Source organism: Scyliorhinus torazame, chromosome 14 (assembly GCF_047496885.1).
Source record: "Scyliorhinus torazame isolate Kashiwa2021f chromosome 14, sScyTor2.1, whole genome shotgun sequence".
Classification (NCBI taxonomy): Eukaryota; Metazoa; Chordata; class Chondrichthyes; order Carcharhiniformes; family Scyliorhinidae; genus Scyliorhinus; species Scyliorhinus torazame.
The window spans coordinates 83,360,625-83,386,624 of NC_092720.1; the positions used below are offsets into that span (position 1 = coordinate 83,360,625).

The 26,000-nt window shown below is 52.2% G+C and overlaps 1 protein-coding gene across 4 annotated transcripts in view; it reads left to right on the forward strand.

Annotated features, from left to right (window-relative positions):
• The window catches only part of zbbx (zinc finger, B-box domain containing), a 177,556-nt gene that overhangs the window by 18,078 nt on the left and 133,478 nt on the right, over positions 1–26,000 (forward strand). For 3 of the 4 annotated variants that reach the window (XM_072474438.1, XM_072474440.1, XM_072474439.1), the window contains exons 3-6: positions 2,420–2,533; positions 7,565–7,661; positions 14,485–14,533; positions 14,615–14,718. In XM_072474438.1, the coding sequence (XP_072330539.1) occupies positions 2,420–2,533; positions 7,565–7,661; positions 14,485–14,533; positions 14,615–14,718 (364 nt within the window). The remainder of the gene's footprint in view (positions 1–2,419; positions 2,534–7,564; positions 7,662–14,484; positions 14,534–14,614; positions 14,719–26,000) is intronic. The other variant, XM_072474441.1, reaches the window with a different exon arrangement.

A 26,000-nucleotide genomic window follows, 5' to 3' on the forward strand; every position in this document is an offset into this window, starting at 1 on the left:
TTGATGCACACTTTTTGTTTTTAAAACTTAAGGGAGGGATTCTCTCAGCCCAGGGCCGGGCCGGATAATCCCCGTGACCGGGCCACGCCGCCCCGACCCCGGCACACGATTCTCCGCAGGCAGGTTTGGCGCGGCGGCGATCGCGGGCCGCTCTACGCGGCCGGTCTGCCGATTCTCGGCCCGGGATGGGCCGAGCGGCCGCAGTTAAAACGCCGAGCCCCGCCGGCGCCGTCCACACCTGCTCGCAGCCGGCGGGAACTCTGCGTGCAAAGGTCAGGTGGCGGCCTGTGGGGGAGGAGGGGGGCTCCGACCCCAGGGGAGGCCTCCGATGCGGCCTGGCCCGCAATCAGGGCCCACCGATTGGCGGGCCGGCCTCTCAGTCCCCGGCCTCTTTTCCTACGCATGGCCCCTGTACTCCTGCGCCATGTTGCATCGGGGTGGCGCGTTGAAAGAGGCCACTGCGTATGCGTGCGTTGGCACAGGCGCCACTGCGCATATGCGCGTTGGCGCCGGTGCCACTGCGCATGCGCGGATCCCGGGGCGCGCAGTTCACGCCGAGCTCGGCAGCTGGAGCGGTGTGAACCGCTCCAGTGCCGTGCTGGCCCCCTGTAGGGACCAGAATTATTCCTAGCAGCGGCCCGTTCACGCCGTCGTAAAACGTGACGGCATTTACGACGGTGTGGACACTCTGCCACGGGATGGGAGAATCCCGCCCAATGTTTATGTGCAGTCACAAAGAAATGATGGGATTGATTTTAGAAATGTGAAAATATCCTTCAGGTGAAAAGACAGACTTGTTAAACTATGATTAATTTGGACAGACAAATTTATTGTTTCATAGAATCATAGGCTCCCTACACTGCAGAAGGAGGCCATTCAGCCCATCGAGTCTGGCCCTCTGAAAAAGCACCCTACCTAGGTCCACCCTACCTAGGATTTGTGTATATCAATAGGGATTTTTTACTGCAATTGTATAGGGTGTTGGTGAGGTCACACCTGGAGTTTATGTGCAGTTTTGGTGTCCTTATCTGAGGAAGAATGTTCTTGCTATGGAGGGAATGCAGCAAAGGTTTACCAGCTTGATTCCTGGATGGCGGGACTGTCATATGAGGAGAGACTAAGTCAGTTAGGATTATATTCATTGGAGTTAAGAAGTGTGAGAGGGGATCGCATAAAATTCTAATAGGCTTAGACATGGTAAGGGCAGCACAGTGGCGCAGTCATTAGCACTGCTACCTCACGGCGCTGAGGACCTGGGTTCGATTCCAGCCCCAGGTCACTGCCCATGTGGAGTTTGCACATTCTCCCCGTGTCTCCATAGGTCTCACCCCCACAACCCAAAGATGGGCAGGATAGGTGAATTACCACTCAAAATTGCGCTTTAACTGGAAAAATAAAAAAAAGGCATCCTGATATCTGTGGTCCCCCAAAAAATCTCCCCCCCTGCCCCCCGCCCAATGCAATATGGAGGGTTCCTGGCTGCCCCAACATCCACAGCACGCAACCCTGAACCGATCGCGCACGCGCAAAGAAATGCCAGCTTGGCACTGCCAATCTTTACATCGGCTGGCATCCTCCAGCTGTTTGCTGGCGGAGGGATTCCCTGCCTGCTGTTCCCCAGCGGTGTGGGGTGGCTTCAACGAGAAATTCCATTGATCGTGGTGGGGACAGAGAATCCCACTGCCAGCGAACAGCGTGCCGCCTCCCACCGCCGAGAAACATGCGGCTGAGAGGCCAGGGAATTCTGACCATAATGTCCTTTATTTCGTATTTTATCAAGTAATTGCAAATTCCTACAAGTATGTCGGCTTGTTACACCTCAACATTTTTAGCAGTGCTACCTCTGGCTCCTCCTCACACATTTATCCAGATCCCAACTAGTTCAAGCAATGGCAGAGGACAAGCATTGACGAAATTGTATATGGATACTGATTTAAAAACTGTGAAATTTGTTCTTTCAAAAATGTGAAAAATATAAAATCAGAAGGACGTACCATACCTACCAAATGTTAGCAGGATTACAATGTAGATTGTTATGTATTTGTGGGATGAAGAAACCATATTGGAGGCACATTTCCAGCAGGATGCTCATAACTACATTGAATATTCGATTTGTCAGTAAGCCATTGGAATATATATTTTTGTAAATCCTTTCCTTAAGAATTACACCTATTGCTACGGTGGAAGGATACAGTTTTTGGAGTTCGACAGTTCTAAAATGAATGGTTCAGTATTTGAAAGTTTGGCATCTGTCACTTAATGATGCTTTATTGTACTGATTATTGAACTGATTCTAGAAGTGCAATAAGAAGCAGGACTGGAAAGATATACATTGCTGTCCGGTTATCTGTCAGGTTACTGTGGATTAAGTTTCCTAATATATCTTACAGTATTAAAGTCTTGAAGTTTTTTTCCCTAGAAATCTTCGGGAGCTACGATTAGAAACTGTGCAACTAGAACTAGACAGTGATGTAATGGAACAGAGATTGCAGCAGCTTCGACAAGCCATGAGTAAGGAAAAGGAGGAAAGGGTGTAAGTGTTATGAGTTACTACTTTGCGTATTCTATTATAAACCTGTGAACTAGGTGGACAGAGTTTCAATGACAATTGCAGCAATTTGCATTTACATAGCAATTTCAATGAATAAAAACATCCCAAATCGGAAAAATGTGGAGTGAGCCACAAGGAGAGGTATTCGGATAGGTGACCAAAATCTTAGTCAGAATAGGTTTGAAGGAATGGCTTAAGAGGATGGAGTGAGGAATGGTTTTGGGAGTGAATTTTGGAGCTTGGTGCAGAGGTAGCAGAAAACTAGAAATCAGGGGCGGGATTCTCCACTCCTACGCCGAAGTGGCCGCGCCGTCGTGAACGCCGTCGAGGTTCACGACGGCGCGGAACGGCCCCGGTCCCGACCGATTCAGGCCCTGACAATGGTCCAGGATCGGGGCCGCGTCATCTACACGCGCCAGGCCTTGTCGCCCGCGTAAAAGCGGCGCCGCATGGATGGCGCGGCCGGCGCCGCATAACGGGCGTCATCCGCGCATGCGTGGTTGTCGTCCTCTCTAAATCCGCCCCGCAAGAAGATGGGGGACGGATCTTGCGGGGCCGCGGAAGGAAGGAGGTCCTCCTTCAGAGAGGACGGCCCGACGATCGGTGGGCACCGATCGCGGGCCTCCCACATTCCAGGTGAAGCCCGGTGCAGGATCCCCCCTCGCCCCCCCCACAGGCCGCCCCCTTAGCGTTCACGCACTGCCCACGACTGCAGCGACCAGGTGTGGATGGCGCCGGGGGAACCCGCCGTTTTGGCCTGGCCGCTTGGCCCATCCGGGCCTCTGAATAGCGGGGGTGCCGGAGAATCGCCATTTTCGGCGTCTCCGGCGATTCTCCGGCCTGCGGCCCGCGAGACTCGACCGGGCCGTTCCCGCCGCTTGGGAGAATTGCGGTGTCGGACCGGAGTCCCCGGAAATTTTGCTGGCCCAGGCGATCCTCCCAACCGGCGTGGGAGTGGAGAATCGCGCCCAGTATGTGGGATTCTTCATCGGCCAATGCCGGAATCAGGAAACATGATTGGCGGAGAATTTGGTGTTAGCCGAAAATCGAGGTTGGTGCTGGGTGGCTGACGGAATGCCATGCTCCGGTGCCTCATCTGTGGCGAAAACGCATTTTATGCCGCACGTACAGCAAACGCAGTTGGTATATCATTAACGGGTTTGTCCCAGTATTCTCCGGGGCTCCAGGAGGAATTACTGTTGGTAAGGTTCACCTGTGGTTTTAAAAATCGGCAAACAGGCACAGTGGCTACTGAGGGAGAGAGAGGAGCTAGGTCATGTTCTTAGAGGCAGTCCCGCTGCAGCCATGGCTGGCTGGGGGGCGGGGGTATCTACCAGGGCCGCGGGGAGGGATGGGGCGGGGCGTGGAAGTAGCGGGGGCGGTGACCAGGGCATGGCGTGTGGCGTCGGGTGACCACTGGGACCGGGGTGTCCCGCACAGATTGCTATTGCCGCAGCCTGCAAGGCAGCCACCTTGCTGCGCATCTCACTGACCACCTACCTTGGCCCATGGTTGCGTTGAGCGACACCAGTCATATGGGTGCACTCATCCAACCCCCCCCCCAAGCGCTACCTAAACCCAATCCGCCATATCAACCCCACATCCACAACCAGGCTCCATCTTCTAGCAGGGCATCACATGGTCCTTCAATGGGCAACGCCCACAGTAGCCCCTATAGGAAGATGCCGGACGGGGGGCCGCAGAGCATACCTGTGGCATGGGTGGGGCCAGCCACTGGTACCCCTGTCGGCAAGGACAGGTGTCGGGGTTATCTGCTGTAGTTGTGGTTGATGACGCGTATCCTTAGGACACAGACTGACGTGGAAACCCACTATAACGACGCCCATTCTGCGACCAGGGCCGTGATTGAATGGTGCATCGGTGTCCTGAAAATGCGATTCAGGTGCCTGGACCGCTCTGGAGGGGCCCTCCAGTATAGCGCTAAGAGACTCTCCCACATCGTGGTGATCTGTTGCATCCTCCACAACATTGCGCGGCAGAGGGGCAATGTGCTGGATGAATGGCAGGCACTGCCCAACGAGGATGATGCGGGGAGGGCCAGGATACTCTAACCACCTTGAGGTTCGCCGACTTGAGTGCCTGGCGAACGGCTTTGGTGAACAGGGTACCCGGCCATGACGGGTGGTATGGGAACATGTGGCACAGGGTCGGGTGTGAGCAGACTGCTGACAGGTAGGTTTCGGCCACTGTCCAGGAAGGGGCAGGGACACGGTGCTTAGTACTCACCCTGGCAGCCCTGAAGGCGTCGAGCAGCTTCTTGCAGCACTGCTGGCCGGTCCTGGCAGTGGTGCCCACGGCACTCACGGCCACCTGCGGCCAGGCCCGGTGTACGGCGGCGGGTGGCAGCCTCCTTCCTACCCCGGGCAGCAGGGTGCCCTGCCTCTCCTCCATGGCATCCAGCAAGGTCCCGAGCTCTGCCTCTGCGAACTGTGGTGCTTCCCTTCGGGCTGTCATCTTGTTGGCTGGAATGAGTGTGTGCGGGGAGTGGTATGCTCATATACCACTTGTCAGCCTTTCGAGTGCCAATATGACACCGGCGAATAGGACACCGTTCTTTATTGGAATTGCTCTAGTTCCACAAGGTGCCAGTGCTAGCCATTAACGGATCCTGAATTGCATGGTAATCTGTGATCGAAGAACACCACTGATTCAGTCCTGGTATCAGCACTTAGCCTGACAAATGGAGAAGGGATGCCAGAAAGGCCGGAATTGGAGGAGTGCAGATATTTTGCTTCAAAATAAAATTTACCTTGGCATATGCGTTGGGGACACTTTTTTAAAAGATTAAAAGTGGTATGTTCTGCACCCCAGCAGCGTGTTTTGTTGTGACAGTGGAGGTGGTCTGCCATTGGCCAGCGATGGGACTGTATGGTCCTGCCGCTGTCAACGGGGTTTCCCATTGTCCACACAGGACCGGAAGATCCCGCCTGATGGACCGGGTAGAAAATCCCACCCTGAGGTTCAGGAAATTTCAGATATTGTTTTCACTCGTTGGCCACTCCTTTGCAACATTTTCTGAAATATAATATGCTGTTAAATCCAGTAGTTTAGAGGTTTCTTCCCCTCTGTCTCTGAAATAAAACTGCACACTCAACCTGTTACATATAATGATGGCTTCTTACTGCTGCAGCAAATGGCACCATTCAAGATGGTGTTACATATTCTCCAATTTGGCTCCCGAATGGCTGACTGGGTCAAAAAATACCATGCCCATGTAGATTATCTCTTCAAATTTGGGGACTATCTAATTAATTTCAATTATGATGAAATAATGGACCAGCCAAGAAAAATGGTGTGAGCACACCAACTGCGCAGCCATTTTTTCTCGCAAATTGTTCAGCAGCACGGTAGCTCAGTGGTTAGCCCTGTTGCTTCACAGCGCCGGGGTCCCAAGTTCGATCCCCGGCTTGGGTCACTGCCTATGCGGCGTCTGCACGTTCCCCCTGTGTCTGTGTGGGTTTCCTCCAGGTGCTCCGGTTCCCTCCCACACGTCCCAAAAGACGTGGGGCGCGATTCTCCCATACCGCGCCGTATGGGAGAATCAACGCTCGTGCCATTTTTTCCCGTGGCGCCGGTCCGACGCCGGCAGGCGATTCTCCGAGGAGCGGAGAATCGGCGCCATTAGCGCTGGCGCGTTTGACGCGCCGCTGGTCGTGGGCCGCTGTCTGGGGCCAGGCCGCCGATTCTCCGGCCTTGATGGGCTGAGCGGCCGCATGGAAACGGCAGAATCCCGCCGGCGCCGTTCACCCCTGCTCGCAGCCGGCGGGAACTCTGCGCGCAGGGTCAGGGGGTGGCCTGTGGGGTGGGGAAAACGCTCCTTCACCGGTGGTGGGGGGGGGGGGGGGCCCTCCGATGGGGTCTGGTCTGGGGGGGGGGGCCCGCCGATGGGGTCTGGTCTGCGGTCGGGGCCCACCAATCGACGGGCCAACCTCTCCAGCCCCGGCCCTATTTTATTACGCGGCCGATCCCTGAACCCCCACGCCATGTTTCGTCGGGGCCGGCGCGCTGAGTAAGTCCCCCGCGTGGGTTGCCGCGGCCCAACTGTGCATGCGCAGGTCAGTGTGGCCCAACTGCGCATGCGCGGGTTGGCGTGGTGGCCATTTGGCGCCGGGAGGGGAGGCTGGAGCGGTGTGAACCACTCCAGCGCTGTGCTAGCCCCCTATGGGGGCCAGAATCGCTACTGCCCGCACCCGTTTCACGCTGTCGTGAAACGTGACGGCGTTCACGACGGCGCGAACACTCTGTCTCCATTTCGGAGAATCGCGCCCGTGCTGTTAGGTAATTTGGAAATTCTCCCACTGTGTACCAGAACAGGTGCTGTAATGTGGCGACTAGGGGCTTTTCACAGTAACTTCATTGCAGTATTATTTTTAGCCTCCTTGTAACAATAAAGATTATTTAAAAATAAAATTAATTAAAGCACTTAGAAGGAAAAGTCCTGGAGGTGTGCCCCACACTGTAATGCTGGCGGGTTGGGGTCTGAAAGAACCAGCAAAGTCAGCTTTCCTGAGATTAGGGTGCTGTTTTCAAAGATCACAGGTTTTTAAAAAAACAAAGAATACCCCCATGGACCCGGTAACCCCTCCAATGAAGTTTCCCAGAGGAACCTGCGCCAGTTAATCCTGTTGGTTCAGGATTAATTTATGTTGGAAACTGACCCGAATGCTCTTAATCCTCATTATAATTTGCTGCATTTTCTTTTTTGCTTCTTGCATTGTTTAAGTTCCTTTTTTTATTTGTAGTCATTTTGAGCAGTGCAAAGCCTGGCCATAATAAATGTTAATTTATAATGCTATAAAGTTGTTTCTTGCTGCAGATGTCAGTGTACAGAAACTGAGTATTAACTTATCCTTTGTTTCTTCTTCACTATCACCCATTAGTAGGGATTGGTTACCTCACTGCGGCTATCCTGATAATCTATGAAATAGCTTTGAATCATTGTAGCTTTTAATTGGTGTGCTGTGATTTTGTTTTCCATTTTGGTTATTGCAGGCGATCGGGACCATCCCATTGGAAATCTGGACAGATCGGAGGTCTTGTAAATCATGCACAGCAAGTGCTGAGGAACAAAGACAATTTTAGTCAAAAGGTAAGGAGAGACTTCAGATTAAAAGAGAAATAAAATGATTTGGCATTTCAATCATTTAAAGCTGTTATGCATTAGTATCTTCATCTGTCTCTTGAATATTTGATGCCATATTTGAAATTCAATTGAGGACTTGCAATAACTGGGAGTGAGAAAGCCTTTTTTGGAAGTAAGATAAAGGTAACCACAGTCCCAGATGACCATAGGCTGCTTTGCCCTTTGAGGGGGTGTTATAACCTGCCTACTTACCATTGGCTGGGGACTAATGACAATCCCACAATCCTGTGGGAGTATGAGCTTCCCCAATGAGGGGGGCGGAGAAACTCCTAGTATAAATAAGCAGGCCAGTTCAGGAACCAGGAGGAAGGGAAGTTACTGCTACTGTTATGTATATATGTTATAGTAAATAAATGTTATTACTTTGTATCCTTAAAACTCGTGCTGGATTCTTCGTGGCCCTTACAAAACTGACGACGAAGGTAAAAGTGAATAGCTGTCTACACTGCTGAAGCCACTTCCCTGGATTTTTGTTGGATACAGGTTGGAAGTTGTTTTCTTTTATACCATGCTTCTGTACGGACGTTTGGATGTTTTTGATGCTGCGCTGGAACCAGTACACACAACGGATGCGTTACTATTTCCGGGCAAACAATATCACCGAAAACGAGCGCCAGGTGGTCATATTGCTCACTGCCTGCGGCCCGCATACGTTTGGGGTGATTAGGAGCCTTACGTACCCAGCTGCGCCGGACACCAAAACGTTTGATGAACTTGTGAATATAGTGGGGCAACACTTTAACCCAACCCCGTCCACGATAGTCCAGCGTTACCGGTTTAATACCGCTGAGAGGACCCCGGAGAATCCCTTGCCGATTTTCTATCCAGGCTACGCAGGATTGCGGAGTACTGTGACTGGTGAGACCTTGTCAGAAATGTTACGCGACCGTTTGGTTTGCGGTATTAACAGTGCAGCCACCCAGAGAAAGTTGTTAGCGGAGCCAACATTGACTTTTCAACAGGCCATTCAAATAGTCTTGTCCCGAGAGAGCGCAGAGCGAGGAGTACAGGAGCTACAGGGAATGGAAGTGCATGCCTTGGGGCGCAACCCTTTTCCATCCAAAAATGACCCCCCGCACTCCTGCGGTACCTTGGGCGAGGCAACGTCCGGACCGACGTCAGTGGCCATCGGACATTCCTCCCCGAAGGGAGCCTTCTCCAGAGCCAATGGATGAGGAGCCATGTCCGCGTCAGACTTGTAGGCGCCGACCCCGTCGCGGACGGCGGTCCTGGGGACGCCAGAGGCGCCGTCGTTCCGAAACTGGGACCAGCCCAGGGGCCGTAACTGGGACCAGCCCAGAGGCCGTATCTTCCATGTGGATGAACCTGCGGCGACTACTCCTGAGGACGTGGAGATGGAGGACGACTGCCTGCAGCTGCATTGTGTGGCAGCTCCCCGTGTGGCCCCCATTAAGGTGACAGTACGGGTCAATGGCCACCCGCTTGAGATGGAGTTGGATACTGGCGCAGCGGTCTCCGTGATCACCCAGAGGACATTCGACCGCATCAAGCAGGGTATACAGACCCTTACATTAACCGACTCACAGGCCAGGTTGGCCACCTACACGGGGGAACCACTGGACATTTCAGGAACTACAATGACCCCTGTTGTCTATGGACGCCAGGAGGGGCGTTTCCCACTTATCGTGGTGCGCGGCCATGGGCCCAGCCTGTTGGGTTGGGACTGGTTGCGCCATTTGCGGTTGCAATGGCAGCACATCCTCCAAACAGTTTCTGAAGGGTTGACTGAGGTGCTCGGACAATACCCAGATGTATTCCAGCCTGGTTTGGGGAAAATAAAAGGGGCCGTAGCCCGTATCCAAGTTGAACCAGGAGCCACGCCGCGCTATTTCCGGGTGCGCCCAGTGCCTTACGCCTTGCTCGAGAAGGTAGAAGGGGAGCTCACTCGTTTGGAGAGTTTGGGTATTATCAGGCCCGTCCGTTTTGCTGACTGGGCAGCACCAATTGTACCTGTAATGAAGCCAGATGCCACAGTTCGCTTGTGTGGCGACTATAAACTTACAGTGAATACAGTTTCCCGACTCGACCGATATCCAATGCCTCGCATAGAGGATCTCTACGCGAAACGTGCAGGTGGACTCTCGTTCACGAAATTAGATATGAGTCACGCCTACCTGCAGTTGGAGCTGGACCCTGCCTCCCGACCATATGTAATGATTAATACACACCGGGGCCTGTATGAATATACACGGTTGCCCTTTGGAGTATCCTCTGCCTGCGCAATTTTTCAACGTGTTATGGAGGGCATTTTGAGAGGTTAACCACGTGTGGCTGTCTACCTAGATGACGTTTTGATTACAGGGACGTCGGAGCAAGAACATTTGGAAAATCTGGAGGCTGTCCTTAGACGCCTTTCGGAGGCTGGAGTCCGTTTACGTCGCACAAAGTGCGTATTTCAGGCAAAGGAAGTAGTCTACCTAGGTTATCGGGTGGATCGCGAGGGTCTGCACCCCGTCGCAGAGAAGGTGCGTGCAATTCAACATGCCCCCACCCCGACTGACACTTCGCATCTTTGTTCTTTTCTCGGTCTCGTAAACTATTACGGGAAGTTCCTCCCCAATCTGGCAACTACGCTGGCCCCTTTGCACCTTCTGCTAAAGAAAAATCACACCTGGGTTTGGGGTCAGCCGCAAGAAACCGCTTTCCGGCGGGTAAAGCAACAATTGTCGTCGTCTGGGTTACTAACCCACTATGATCCTGGAAAGCCTTTGCTCGTAACATGTGATGCATCCCCGTATGGAATTGGAGCCGTCCTGTCCCACAAGATGGAGAACGGGGCCGAGCGACCGATAGCTTTCGCCTCCCGCACATTGACTGCAGCGAAGAAAAAGTACGTGCAGATCGAGAAGGAGGGCCTGGCAGTGGTTTTTGCGGTGAAACGCTTCCACCAGTACGTGTACGGCCGCCATTTTACTATCGTGACTGATCATAAGCCCCTGCTGGGACTTTTCAGAGAGGATAAGCTAATACCGCCCATTGCTTCCGCACGGATCCAGCGCTGGGCTTTGTTGCTTGCTGCATGCGAGTATTCTCTGGAGCACAAACCAGGTACGCAGATAGCAAATGCCGACGCACTGAGCCGATTGCCTTTATCGACCGGCCCCATGTCAACCCCCACAATTGGTGAGGTGGTTGCAACCCTAAATTTTATGGACACCTTGCCTGTCACGGCATCACAGATCCGTGAGTGGACCCAGACGGAGCCAGTGTTGTCAAAGGTTCGGCACATAGTCCTGTATGGTGGGCAGCATAGACAGCTCCCAGGCGAGTTGCGGGCATTTTCCTCCAAGCTGTCAGAATTCAGCGTGGAAGATGGCATCCTCTTGTGGGGGACGCGTGTGATTGTCCCGGAAAAAGGCCAGGAGCTGATACTATCAGACTTGCACAATGGGCATCCAGGCGTGACCAAAATGAAAATGTTGGCCCGGAGTTATGTCTGGTGGCCAGGCCTCGACACCGACATTGCGAAGGTGGCCCAAAACTGCTCCATTTGCCAGGAGCATCAGAAGCTTCCGCCGGCCGCGCCCCTACATCACTGGGAATGGCCAGGGCGGCCTTGGGCACGCTTGCATGCAGATTTCGCAGGCCCTTTTCAAGGATCCATGTCCCTTCTACTAATTGACGCCCAGTCCAAATGGCTAGAGGTGCATAAGATGCAGGGGACAACGTCCTGCGCAACAATTGAAAAGATGCGTTTATCGTTTAGTACGCATGGCCTCCCCGAGGTGCTGGTCACGGATAATGGCACTCCATTCACGAGTGAGGAGTTTGCTAGGTTCACAAAGATGAACGGCATCCGCCATATCCGCACTGCCCCTTACCACCCGGCTTCAAATGGGTTGGCAGAGCGCGCAGTGCAGACATTCAAAAGAGGCCTAAAGAAGCAGTCGTCCGGATCAATGGACACGAGACTGGCTCGCTTTTTGTTTACGCACAGGACCACCCCCCCATGCAGTGACTGGGGTAGCTCCCGCAGAACTCCTAATGGGCCGGAGACTTCGTACCCGCCTTAGTATGGTTTTCCCGGACATTGGCGCAAAAGTACGCCGCACACAAGGACGGCAGGGACAGGGATTTTCTCGGCATCGTCCGATTCGGCAGTTTGCGCCCGGTGACCCAGTATTCGTTCGGAATTTTGCTGGTGGTGCCCAATGAGTTCCTGGTGTAATCTTTCGCCAAACGGGCCCTATATCTTACCAAGTGCAAGCCCAGGGTCGTCTCCAGCGAAAACACGTAGACCACGTTCGGTCCAGAAGATCATCCCCTCAAAAGATTCCCCGCCCCCGGAGCTCATTTCAACAGCCGCAGAGACCAGAGACAAGGGAAGGTAGTCCTCACAATCTTCCACTGGTGCCTCACTCGAAGCCTGCGCAGGTCGTTACGGGACCGAATGGAAATAGAGACGCTGACATGACGGAGGCAGCAGACTCTGACTCCGAGATGGAGACACAGGGGGAATCCTCGGGTCCACGGGCCGTGGATGTACAACCGCGCCGTTCATCACGGAAGCGCTGGTCTCCGTCTCGTTACACGCCGCCTGATCCAGCGCCGCCTGCAAATGGCGTCCGGCCTGCGGCCAAACGAGTCCGACGCCTTCCTTCACCAGGGTCTTCGGTGGATTCCTTGGACTTTGGGGGGGAGGGATGTTATAACCTGCCTACTTACCATTGGCTGGGGACTAATGACAATCCCACAATCCTGTGGGAGTATGAGCTTCCCCAATGAGGGGGGCGGAGAAACTCCTAGTATAAATAAGCTGGCCAGTTCAGGAACCAGGCGGAAGGAGTATGTAGCAAGGGAAGTTACTGTTATGTATATATGTTATAGTAAATAAATGTTATTACTTTGTATCCTTAAAACTCGTGCTGGATTCTTCGTGGCCCTTACAAAAGGGGGAGAGCTGACTGGTGGTGAATTAACCTGCGGATCACCACACCTCAGGTGAGGGGCAAGGTTAAGTAGGCAGGTTCTTCATGAATGACCGGTACAGGAATTGAAGCCACACTATGGCCTCGCTCTGCATCAAAAACCAGCTGTCCAGCCAACTGAGCTAAACCAACTCTTGGAAAGATGGTGATGGAGACGAACCAACATTTCACATAAATGGCAAATCCTGTTAATCCTACACCCTTCCAGAAATGTCCTCCGTTACTGTTCTGATGTAACTTTTGGATAAAATGTCAGCAGAATATGGTTTAGATATGTTTCTGGATTAATGTTATAAAATAAATTGTTTATGCTGCTCAACAGTTGTGGTAGGTGGCTGTGGTGGGGTGACAAGAAAAGCAACAGTGTAAGCAGACAAGTTTAAATGGCCATTTTCTCTTTTGCTTTCTGAAGTCAAAAGTAAATTGAATAGCTTTTACTTCAGAGTTTATTTTAACGCCTACACAATCATCTAGTCTGCGTTGAATCTTTTCCTAAAATAAAATATTATTTTTTTCTGCTGTTGGAAAATATTACCATCTACCAGCTGAAAGTATGGCTGGAATTTTATTAATCCTCTTGAGACCGGCTGGGAGCTGAGAGAGCTTGTAAAATAGTGTCCGAAAGGTGTTGGGAGGGAAGCCTAATCATTTCCTACTACCACTGACACTCCCAGATGCACAAAGGGCAGTGGGTTTCTTTACACCTTGGGCATAGAACTTCCTTGCTTGAGATAAAATTTTACCCTATGTTCATCGGTTTCCAAAGATAAAATAATACACAGAAGTTAAAAATAAAGACAAGGTACTATGAGATGCAATAATTAACTTATAATAATAATCTTTATTAATGTCACAAGGACGCTTACATTAACATTGCAATGAAGTTACTGTGAAAAGCCCCTAGTTCCCACATTCCGGCTCCTGTTCGCCTACACTGAGGGAGAATTCAGAATGCCCAAATTACCAAACAGCACGTCTTTCGGGACTTATGGGAGGAAATTGGAGCACCCGGAGGAAACCCACACAGACACGGGGAGAACGTGCAGTCTCTGCACAGACAGTGACCAAAGCCAAGAATGGAACTGGCGGTGTGAGGTAACAGTGCTAACCACTGTGCTACCGTGCCGCCCATAACTCCATGCAGAACTAGGTTAACTACCCCCAAAAAATGAAATAATTCCAGTTTTTGATGAAAAATCCTTAGCGAAACATGCGGTGTGGTAGAAAATGCATCAAATTTCTTCCTGATCTTTGGTAATCTCCAAAGACTAGTCTCAAACATGTGCCAGAGATTTTCATGATATGACGCATGCGTTGTGATGTCCAAGACTTGCAACAGTGGCTTTAACCAATTTCAGCATTGACAGTGGGAGAGCTGAGTAACAGTTCATTGGAACCAGATATACATTGAATTTCCTGCCGATTATTGGACGAGGCAATGGAGAAAGACTGCAGCAAAACTGGTGGCTAATGAGAAAAATGCAGACAATCCGTGGGTGGGTCTTAACTGTGCTTATTTCAGAGCCTCCGAAAAGTGTATTCACCACTCTAAAAGAGTATGTCTATTAATTTAAAAATGTGAAAGCCTAGCAGATTTGAGAAGATGTTTGTGAGAAATCGCCAGTTAATTAATTTGGCCAGCATTTCAGTAGGCCATTGCACTCACAAGCTTTTTCTTCCAGGTATGGCATTTGCACTCTTTTTCTCTTCATATCACCAGATAGTTGTACATAACTGTATCTGGATATACATATTAACTGATATCAGTTTCTGCTCTTTTGCAAGGTAACTCTTTTACAATTATACTTATTCTGTCACAGCTAACTTCTGGAAAGACAAAAATCAGAATACTGAAAGACCAATGTGAAGGTATGGCTATCGTTTTTTATTTAACTTGGATTTATACAGTTAATAAGCAAATTACATGGTTTCTCATTGTGCTTGTTTCAGAGCCTCCGAAACGCGTATTCACCAGTGCGCCAGTTTGTATAACCGAAAGGGCAAAGATTAAGGGGAAATTATGTGGGCAGTGTGAGATCAGAAGTCCTGTGCTAGTAAGTAAGCCAAGAGTTACATGTGAAATAAAACCTGTGCTTTAATTGTTTTACACAATAGCTATATCAGTGGAAATGTGGAAGCTGCATACCCCCCCCCCCCCATCCATTGACTCCATCTACACCTCCTGCTGCCTGGGGAAAGCGGGCAGTATAATCAAAGACCCCTCCCACCCGGCTTACTCACTCTTCCAACTTCTTCCATCGGGCAGGAGATATAAAAGTCTGAGAACTCGCACAAACAGACTCAAAAACAGTTTCTTCCCTGCTGTTACCAGACTCCTAAACGATCCTCCTCTGGACTGACCTGATTAACACTACACCCTTGTATGCTTCACCCGATGCCGGTGTTATGTAGTTACATTGTGTACCTTGTGTTGCTCTATTATGTATTTTCTTTTCATGTACTTAATGATCTGTTGAGCTGCTCACAGAAAAATACTTTTCACTGTACCACGGCACACGTGACAATAAACAAAATCCAATTCAATCCAATAGGAATAGGCCATATGGCCCATCAAATCTCCTCTGCCCATCAAAATTATCATAGCTGATCTGATTGTGCCCTTAACTCCACTTTCCTTCCTGTCGCCCATAACGTTTGACTCCCTTATCAAACATCTTCTTTTGTTTGAAACCCCCATTTTTCAAAAAGCTAAAACTTTTGAGTAAAAATCTGCCTAACTAAGCCTTGAATGTATTCCATTATCCATGATTCACTGCTGTCTGAAATAAAGAATTCCAAAGGTTGATGATGCTCTGAAAAGAAGGACTGATATCTCCGTTTGGGAGACTATGGCTGGGATTCTCCCTTCTGGGGACTAAGTTCCCACGCCGGTGGGAGAACTGGCGCCAACCACTCTGGCGTCAACAGCCCCCGAACGTGCTGAATTCTCCTAATTTTCGTGGGCTTGGTGGAGACTGGATGGGTTGGCGCCGCTCCAATTGGCGCCGAAGGGACAGCGTGATCTCGCGCATACGCAGAACCGTCGGCGTGGTTCCGTGCATGCGCAGACCGACCGGCGTATTTTAGCGCATGCGCGGGGGGTTCTCTTCTCCATGCCGGCCATGGCGGAGCCCTACAGGGGCCGGCGCGGAAGAAAGGAGTGCCCCCACGGAAACAGCCCACCCGCAGATCGGTGGGCCCCCATCGTGGGCCAGGCCACTGTGGGATCCCCCCCGTGCCCCCTCGAGGACTGCCCCTACTGGCTTATCTGCCAGGTCCTGCTGGTACGTGAGTTGAGTGATTCACACAGGTGGGACTGGCCAAAAAGGGACGGCCTCTCGGCCCATCAGGGCCCGGAGAATTGCCAGGGGGCCACTGCCAACGGCGTATTTTAGCGCATGCGCGGGGGGTTCTCTTCTCCATGCCGGCCATGGCGGAGCCCTACAGGGGCCGGCGCGGAAGAAAGGAGTGCCCCCACGGAAACAGCCCACCCGCAGATCGGTGGGCCCCCATCGCGGGCCAGGCCACTGTGGGATCCCCCCCGTGCCCCCTCGAGGACTGCCCCTACTGGCTTATCTGCCAGGTCCTGCCGGTACGTGAGTTGAGTGATTCACACAGGTGGGACTGGCCAAAAAGGGACGGCCTCTCGGCCCATCAAGGCCCGGAGAATTGCCAGGGGGCCACTGCCAACGGCCCCCGACTGGCGTGGCGTGAATCCTGCCCCCGCCTGAAAAACGGCGTTGGAGAATACGGCAGCCGGCGCGGGGCGGCGGGGTGGGTTGGAGAATCCCGCCCCATATTCTCCCGCTGGAGACGAATCACCTCTGATTTGTGCTCGTGCTGGGAGCGGGAATCTAGAGGCAATTCACTATCACTTGCTAATTTATGTACGGCGGGGATTGCAAGGGATTCCCTCGCGAATTGAGCTATCGGGCCATCGTTTTCTGCAGGCGGCCCAATAGCAAGGTCTGGAGGCTGGGGCCCTCTATCTCTCCCCCCCCCCCCCCACAATGCAATTCCCCATCACTAGGGAATGCCTCTTAGGCTGCGTGGAAAATCCCTCCCACAAGTGGACAGATAGGTGGTAGATGAAATTACGTGAAGAGACAATATAAAATTAGGGGCACAATTCTTAAGGTAATGCAGGAGCAGAAGGACCTGGGTGTATGTGTGCATAGATCATTGAAGGTGGAAGGACAGGTGGAATTAATAAAGCATTCAATATCCTGGGCTTTATTAACAGGGGCATAGTATACAAGAGCAAGAGGGTTATGTTGAATTTATAAAAGACACTAGTTAGACCTCATCTGGAGTGCTGTGTACATTTTCTGGGTGCCACACTAGAGGAAGAATGTGAACACATTGGAGAGAGTCCATTGAGGTTTACAAGAATGGTTCCAGGAATGAGAAACTTCAGTTATGGGGATAGATTGGAGACATTGGGACTGTTCTGCTTGGAGAGAAGAAGGCTAAGAGGATATTTGATACAGGTGTTCAAAATGAGGGGCCTGGATAGAGTGGACAGGGAGAAACTGTTCCCACTCATAAAAGGATCGTGAACGAGAGGACAAAGGTTTAAATGATATGCAAAATAAGCAAATGTGATGTGGGAAAAAACTTGTGCACAAATTGGGTGGTTCTGGTCTGGAATGTGCTGCTTGGAAGTGTGGTTCAATCGAGGCAGTCAAGAGGGGTTTGATGATTATTTGAATGGGAACAATGTTCAAGGGGAAAAGGCCGGAGAATGACACTGAGTCACAATGATAATTTGGAGAACCGGTGCAGACACGATGGACCGGATGGCCTCCTTCTGCTCCTTAACAATTCTGTGATTCTGCGAGATATGGTGGTTGTTATTTACCCATTTTAAAATAAATTTGGGAAATAGTTTCAATAAGCATGGGCGAGATTCTCCCCTACCTGGCGGGGCGGGGGGTTCCGGCGTAATGGAGTGGCGGGAATCACTCCAGCGTCGGGCCGCCCCAAAGGTGCGGAGGTCTCCGCACCTTTAGGGGCCAAGCCCTCACCTTGAGGGGCTAGGCCCACGCCGGAGTGGTTTGCGCGCCGCCGGCTGCCGGGAAAGGCCTTTGGCGCCACGCCAGCTGGGGCCGAAAGGTCTTCGCCGGGCGACGCGGATTGGCGCATGCGCGGGAGCGTCAGCGGCCGCTGACGTCATCCCCGCGCATGCGCAGGGGAGGGGTCTCTTCCGCCTCTGCCATAGTGAAGACCATGGCGAAGGCGGAAGAAAAAGAGTGCCCCCATGGCACAGGCCCGCCCCCGGATCCGTGGGCCCCGATCGTGGGCCAGGCCACCGTGGGGGCACCCCCCGGGGCCAGATTGCCCCGCGTCCCCCCCCAGGACCCCGGAGCCTGCCTGCGCGCCTTGTCCCGCCGTTCAAAAGGTGGTTTAATCCACGCTGGCGTGACAGGCATCCCTGCAGCGGGACTTGGGCCCATCGCGGGCCAGAGAATCGGCGGGGGTGGGCCTGCCGACCGGCGCGGTGCGATTCCCGCCCCCGTCGACCGGCGCGGCGCGATTCCCGTCCCTGCCGAATCTCTGGTGGCGGAGACTTCGGGACACGGCGAGGGCGGGATTCACGCCAGCTCCTGGTGATTCTCCGACCCGGTGTGGTGTCGGAGAATCCCGCCCCTTATCTTTTTTTTGTTTAACCTAAGAAAACTTGTCCGACTAATTGTTTACAATCTGAAAGCATAAATGCAACGACCTACAGAATTGGCAAAGCACATCCTCTCTAAATTCACACAAAAACACTGTTACATCAAACTCACTCTTCCCCATGTGGTTGTAACAATACAGACAAAGATTCTCCTATTTGCAGTTGTTGGAGGAAGAATAATTGGAATGGCTTTACCTTCCAAAGGAAGCTCTTGCTAAGTTAAGCCACATGCTGCACCAGGACCTGCAGCCCACTGCCAACACAGACATCACATTGGTGTTGTGTTTGATGCTGCCACAAGTTCCATTCACTTACAATCAGTTTTTGCAGCCAGTGCCTGTTTCCCTTCCTTCTCTTTCCTTCTCTATCTCCTTTCAACATGTTCACTGCTGTATTTGTATATATGGAAACTTTCTGTCCTTTAACATAGAATTTACAGTGCAGAAGGAGGCCATTCGGCCCATCGAGACTGCACCGGCTCTTGGAAAGAGCACCCTACCCAAGGTCAACACCTCCACCCGATCCCCATAACCCAGTAACCCCACCCAACACTAAGGGCAATTTTGGACACTAAGGGCAATTTATCATGGCCAATCCACCTAACCTGCCCATCTTTGGACTGTGGGAGGAAACCGGAGCACCCGGAGGAAACCCACGCACACACGGGAGGATGTGCAGACTCCGCACAGACAGTGACCCAAGCTGGAATCGAACTTGGGACCCTGGCGCTGTGAAGCAATTGTGCTATCCACAATGCTACCGTGCTGCCCCTTCTACAGATCAACCAGCCATCCCTCATCATGGACTCTTGCAGAAAGGAAAAATGACTTGCTTTTAAAGTAGCAGCCTTCAAGCCATCAGGTTGTTCCAAAGCCTGTCACAGACAATTAAATAGTTTTGAATTGAAGCCAGTATTGGAAAATATGCCAGTCAGTTTCTACACAGGAAGATTCCACACATTCTGCAATCAGATACAACCAGATCATTTAGTGTTGTTGATCAAGTGATAAATGTTGCCCAATGCAGCAGGAGCACTCTCCAAGCCCTTTCAATAGTACTCTGTGCTTTTTACTCCCATGTGAGATGATTGTGTAATGTCTCTTCTGAAACACAGCACCTCTAATTATACAGCTCTCCTTCAGCACTGCAAAGAAGTCTCAGCCTGGATTATGTGTTTGAATCATGATATGGGCCTTAAACCCACACCCTTTTACTCAGGCAAGAGTACTACTACTACTGGGCCAAATCTGACATGATCAAGCATACTCCTTTTAAACTGCTTTAAGCCTTTGTTTCCCGATTTAGTACACTACTGTGTATCCCAGTGGTAATTTCTTGTTCAAAATATTCTAACAAGTCTACATATTATAATAGGAGTTAGTGCTTCTAATGTATCGGTGTACATCATGTACCTGTCCAGCTGAGACATTCTTGTCTGAGATTGTCCAGAATTTCATGAAAACCTGTAGTGAAACATTGGTGAAACTGCAACATTATGCAGGTTTTTTAACATAAAAATTAATGAATTTCTGACAAGTGACTTGAGCACAATTTTATGTTGTGTCAGAATAGCTCCATTTTTGTTTATGTCCAATTCAGTCATTTCTGCGATATCCTTTGCTACTCATAAGCAAAAATGTAGCTCATTCAAATTTCCAGAATTTGTGCCAGTTTGTGCCAGGCTATCATTTTGCAGCTAAACTTTTAGGCTTATCTCTGAATGTGTATTTCTGAATGATTTGCGCTAACATTCAAAAACTTCTCTGCACTTTTTAAAAATGTGATGTGGCTAATGTGCATACATGGTGATGGTTTGAGTTCTTCAAACTTTGAATTTTCATGCATGAAGAGGAACTTTAAAAAAAGAAACTGAGGGCTGATATAGCGGCCGCATCTAAGCAGAATCGGGGCTAAACGTGCCTGGTGAATCCCGGTGTAGGCCTCCCCGGGATTCCTGACGGCCGTTAAGCCTCGCGAGGTCGAACCAGATCTTGCGAGATGTCGCAATCTGGGTCCTGCCCACAATGGGCAAGTCCCAGTCTCGCATGGTGAAGTGAGTTTAAAAACCTGCTTAGCTGTGCCGACGGCGGATCGAACGGTCACCAGCATCTATTGGCTTCGCTGATGAGACCATTGCCAGGCACCGTTGAGCACTGGTTCCCATAAATGGGGGTCAGGCGGAAAGGCATTTGGGGCGGAGGTGTCTCCCAGGTGATTGGAGGCCCCCCCCCGGCAGCTGGCCACCAGGCACTGTTGGTGCCAGTCTGGCACCTTGTCACTGTCACCCTGGCATCCTAGCAGTGCCACCCTGGTGGCAGCCTGCAACTGCCAGGTTGGCAGGGGCACTACCAGGTGCCAGACTAGCAGTTCCAAGGTGCCAGACAAGCATATTTCCAGCGCTGCGGGGGTGCCCTGCCCATGTGATGTGGGGTGCGGGGGGTCCTGAGGAGCCCCGAGGGGCATTGAGGGGTGGGGGTCTGTGTTGCATTATGTTGTGTTGTACATGCCTGGGCTTTTCCCGGCTGGCTCCACCTGTGGCTCCTCCCCTCGGGCTCATGTATAAAGGTGGCTAGTCTCCACCTCCGCCCCAGTTCGGGACCAGGGGCCAGGAGGCTAGCTGTTTAGTGTATTAAAGCCTCAGTTACATTTATCACTCATCGTGTGCTTATTGAAGGCATATCAATTTAATACACTAAACTTTACGATGAACACATCACTCAAGCCTGATCACCTGGAGCTGGACCCACAGGCAGCTGACACCACAGAAACTTTTGAGCACTGGCTAAGCTGCTTCGAAGTGTACCTCGGATATTCACCGAAGACGTCACAGACCTCCAGAAGAAGCAGATCCTCCACGCACGGGTGAGCCCAAGAGATTTTCTTCTCATCAGGGACACCCCCTCGTATGCGGAGGCAATAATGCTGCTGAAGGGACAATACGTGAAGTCCGTTAGCGAGGTGTACGCTAGGCACCTCCTTGCAACGAGACGGCAAAGTCCGGGGGAATCACTTAGATAATTCCTGCGGGCTTTGCGTGTACTCTGCCGGAGCTGTGATTGCCGGGCGATATCGGCTACCCAGCACGCAGAGCTGCTGATCAGGGACGCTTATGTCGCGGGCATGAAATCAAATAATATCCGCCAGCGATTCCAAAATGGGGTACACTCGGCCTCCCAAAGACAGTGCAACTCTCCAACTCGCTGGAGGTGGCCTCCCAGAACATAGAGGCCTATACCTCCGACCGCCCGGCACTCTCGTAGGCCTCATGGGCGCAGCCATCATCCGACCTGGGTGCGACGCAAGCCTGTGCCGCGCAGCGGCCCGCCAACACCGGAGGCCCGAGGTGCTACTTTTGTGGCCAGGGCAGAAACCCCAGACAATGCTGCCCTGCACGGAACGCAACTTGCATCGGCTGTGGGAAGAAGGGACACTTTGCAAAAGCCTGCCAGGCCCGATCACCCCCTAAAACTTACAGGCCCAGCAGCGCTGCCAGCTGCCTGTCGGGGCCACCCCCAGCTGCTGTGCCACCCGCCATGTGCGACCCGTGGGCGCCGCCATCTTCGCCGCCATCGTCAATTTCGGCAGCCACGTGCGACTCATGGGGGCCGCCATCTTGGGACCACTCCGCTGCATCCCGGGAGCCTGGCTCACCCAATTGTACGCTGGTCGCCGCTACCTCCGACTGGCTTACCGACCGCATTCCGAAGCTCGCCTCCATCATGCATGACCAGTCCCGGCCGCACCACCTCGCGAAGTCTACGATGACCGTCCAGATCAACGTGCACGAAACAGCCTGTCTTTTCGACTCCGGGAGCACAGACAGCTTCTATCACCCAGAGACGGTAAGGCGCTGCTCCCTCCCAATCTTACCCGCGACCCAGAAAATCTCCCTGGCTTCCGGATCCCATGCAGTAGAAATCCGGGGGTACTGTGTCGCGACCCTTACTGTACAAGGCGTAGAGTTCGCTAACTTCAAACTCTACATCCTTTCCCATCTCTGCGCTGCCCTATTACTGGGGCTCGTCTTCCAGTGCCACCTCCAGAGCCTTACTTTACAGACCCCTGTCTCCCCTTTACCGTCTTTAGTCTCGCGACCCTTAAAGTCGACCCACCCTTGCTTATCGCAAACCTCACCCCGGACTGTAAGCCCATCGCTACCAGGAACAGACGATACAGTGCCCGGGACAGGGCCTTTATCAGGTCGGAGGTCCAGCGACTCCTGCGAGAGGGGATCATTGAGGCTAGTACCAGCACCTGGAGTGCCCAAGTGGTGGTTGTCAAGACTGGGGAGAAGCACCGGATGGTCATCGATTACAGTCAGATCATCAACTGGTACACGCAGCTCGATGCGTACCCCCTCCCCCGCATATCTGACATAGTCAACCAGATTGCGCAGTATCGAGTCTTCTCCACAGTTGACTTGAAGTCCGCGTACCACCAGCTCCCCATCCGCCCGGAAGACTGCCAGTACACTGCCTTCGAGGCAGATGGCCGCCTCTACCACTTCCTCAGGGTCCCCTTCAGCATCACCAATGGGGTCTCGGTCTTCCAAAGAGAAATGGACCGAATGGTTGACCAGTACAGGCTGCGGGCCACTATCCCGTACTTAGACAATGTCACCAACTGCGGCCATGACCAGCAGGACCATGACGAAAACCTCCGGCACTTCCTCCACGCCGCTAAACTCCTGAATCTCACCAATAATAAAGAAAAATGCGTTTTCCGCACAATCCGCCTAACCATCCTCGGTTACGTCATGGAACATGGAGTCCTAGGGCCCGACCCCGACCGCATGCGCCCCCTCATGGAACTCCCCCTCCTCCACTGCCCCAAGGCCCCGAAGAAATGCCTGGGGATCTTCCCGTACTATGCCCAGTGGGTCCTCAATTATGCGGACAAGGCCTGCCCACTTATCAAATCCACCGTTTGTCCCCTGACGGCCGAGGCCCGACTGGCCTTCAGTCGCATCGAGGCAGATATTGCCAAAGCCGCGATGCACACGGTGGACATGTTCATCCCATTCCAAGTGGAGAGCGATGAGTCAGACTTTGCTCTGGCCGCTACCCTCAACCAGGCGGGCAGGCCCGTGGCTTTCTTCTCCCATACCCTCCAAGCCTCCGAAATTCAACACTCCTCCGTCGAAAAGGAAGCCCAAGCCATCGTAGAAGCTGTATGACATTGGAGGCATTACCTGGTCGGCAGGTGATTCACTCTCCTCACTGACCAACGGTCGGTTGCCTTCATGTTCAATAACCCACTGCGGGGCAAGATCAAGAATGACAAGATACTGAGGTGGAGGATCGAGCTCTCCACCTACAACTACGATATCTTGTATCGACCTGGGAAGCTCAATGAGCCCCCAGATGCCCTATCCCGCGGTACATGTGCCAGCGCACAAGTCGACCGACTCCACGCCCTCCACAATGACCTCTGTCACCCGGGGTCGCCCGTTTTTTTCACTTCAACAAGGCTTGCAACCTGCCTTACTCCATCGAGGAGGTCAGGACCGGGACCAGGGACTGCCAGGTCTGCGCAGAGTGCAAACCGCACTTCTATCGGCCAGACAGAGCACACCTGGTAAAGGCCTCTCGCCCCTTTGAGCGCCGCAGCATCGACTTCAAAGGGCCCCTCCCCCCCCACTGACCGTAACGTGTACTTCCTCAACATTGTTGACGAGTACTCAAGATTCCCCTTCGCCATCCCGTGCCCTGACATGACCCCTGCCACCGTCATCAAGGCCATGCACAGTCTTTTCACCCTGTTCAGATTCCCCGCCTACATTCATAGTGATCAGGGATCCTCCTTCATGAGCGACGAGTTGCGTCAGTTCCTGCTCAGCAAGGGCATCACCTCCAGCAGGACGACCAGCTAAAACCCCCGGGGAAACGGACAGGTAGAGAGGGAGAACGCAATGGTCTGGAAGGCTTGCCTCCTGGCCCTACGGTCTAGGAGCCTCCCAGTCTCCCGCTGGCAGGAGGTCCTCTCTGATGCGCTCCACTCCATCCGGTCGCTCCTGTGTACAGCCACCAACGAGACTCCTCATGAGCGTATGTTTGCTTTCCCCAGAAAATCCACCTCCGAGGTCTCGCTCCCGTTCTGGCTGGCAGTCCCAGGGCCCGTCCTCCTCAGGAAGCATGCGAGGAGCCATAAATCCGACCCCCTCGTCGAGAAAGTCCTGCTCCTCCATGCCAATCCACAATATCCCTACGTGGCACACCAGGACGGGCGGCAGGACACAGTCTCCCTTCGGGATTTGGCACCAGCAGGCGCCCCAGCAACCATCACCACCACCACCCCCGACCCTACACCGTCTTACCCCACCCCTGCCCACCTACCTCACGAACTAGCACCCGCAGGCCCACCGGCGACCATTACCACCACCTCCACCCTGACACCGCCCCCCCCTTCACCAACTCAACACACTCCGGGACGCGCAGGTCTCGACATCGGTGCCCACACCACAGCAGGGACTGAGGCGATCATGGCGGAAGGTCAAGGCCCTCGACAGACTCGCCATTTAAGACCACCTCCGCCGGACTCTTTTTTAAACAGGGGGTGAATGTGGTAAACCACTGTTGCATTGTGTTGTGTTGTACATGCCTGGGCTTGTCCCGGCTCCTCCGCTCGGGCTCATGTATAAAGGTGGCTCGTCTCCGCCTCCGCCCCAGTTCGGGACCAGAGGCCAGGAGGCTAGCTGTTTAGTGTATTAAAGCTTCAGTTGTATTCATCACTCGTCGTGTGCTTACTGAAGGCATATCAGGGTCCGGGAGTCGAGGGTTCAGGGCGTCATTACAAATGGCGTCCTGATCTCTTCCTGCACTGAGCAACTTCGCTCCATAGAGATCCTCAGTGCAGGAAATGACATTAAGTGCGGCCTCGATGGGGGGAGGGGTGGGGGTTTCCTGCTGGGGCCCGAAATAGCAACAGAATGCTGTTAGATAGTGGGATAGTACTGGGAATGACCCCGCTAATCCCTCGTGCTCTGTGTGTATGTTTGCTGCATTCCTTGGGTTATGAACTTACTTGTTTCATACTCTATTTTATTTTCCAGAATATGGTAATAAGTTCTTGGGGAACGTTGATGTAACCCCTACAATTGGGAGATGGGCAAAATATTCAGTGCAACTTGCTTATTATCCAGTTTCAGAATTTTGATACCTGCCAAATTTAAATGTGAAGTATTTAAGACAGAATTTCTTAACATTTCATCTGACATATTGTAATTCGTATCTTGTTATACAGCATTTACAAATGATATTTTAGCAGCCACCTCTTTACTTAGAATCCCTACAGTGCAGAAGAAGGCCATTCGGCCATCAAGTCTACACTTGACCCTCTGAGGGAGCACCCCACCTAGGCCCACTCCCCAACCCCATCCATGCAGCCCCATACCCCCACCTAACCTTTGGACACTGAGGGACAATTTTAGCATGGCCAATCCACCTACTTATGTGATTATATTTATTCCGCAAAGCATTCTACTGAATGACGATAACTTTGTATTCTGCGTTATTTGTATGTTTAATTTTTTTCCCCCGTGTTGTTGCTTTAACTTGATGTCTTTCAAAAATCAATGTGTATAAAGACTAATTTTATGGAATTTAGGCAGGAAACTTGCCTGCTGGGAGTGCACACCATGAAATCACATGCATTTAGCAT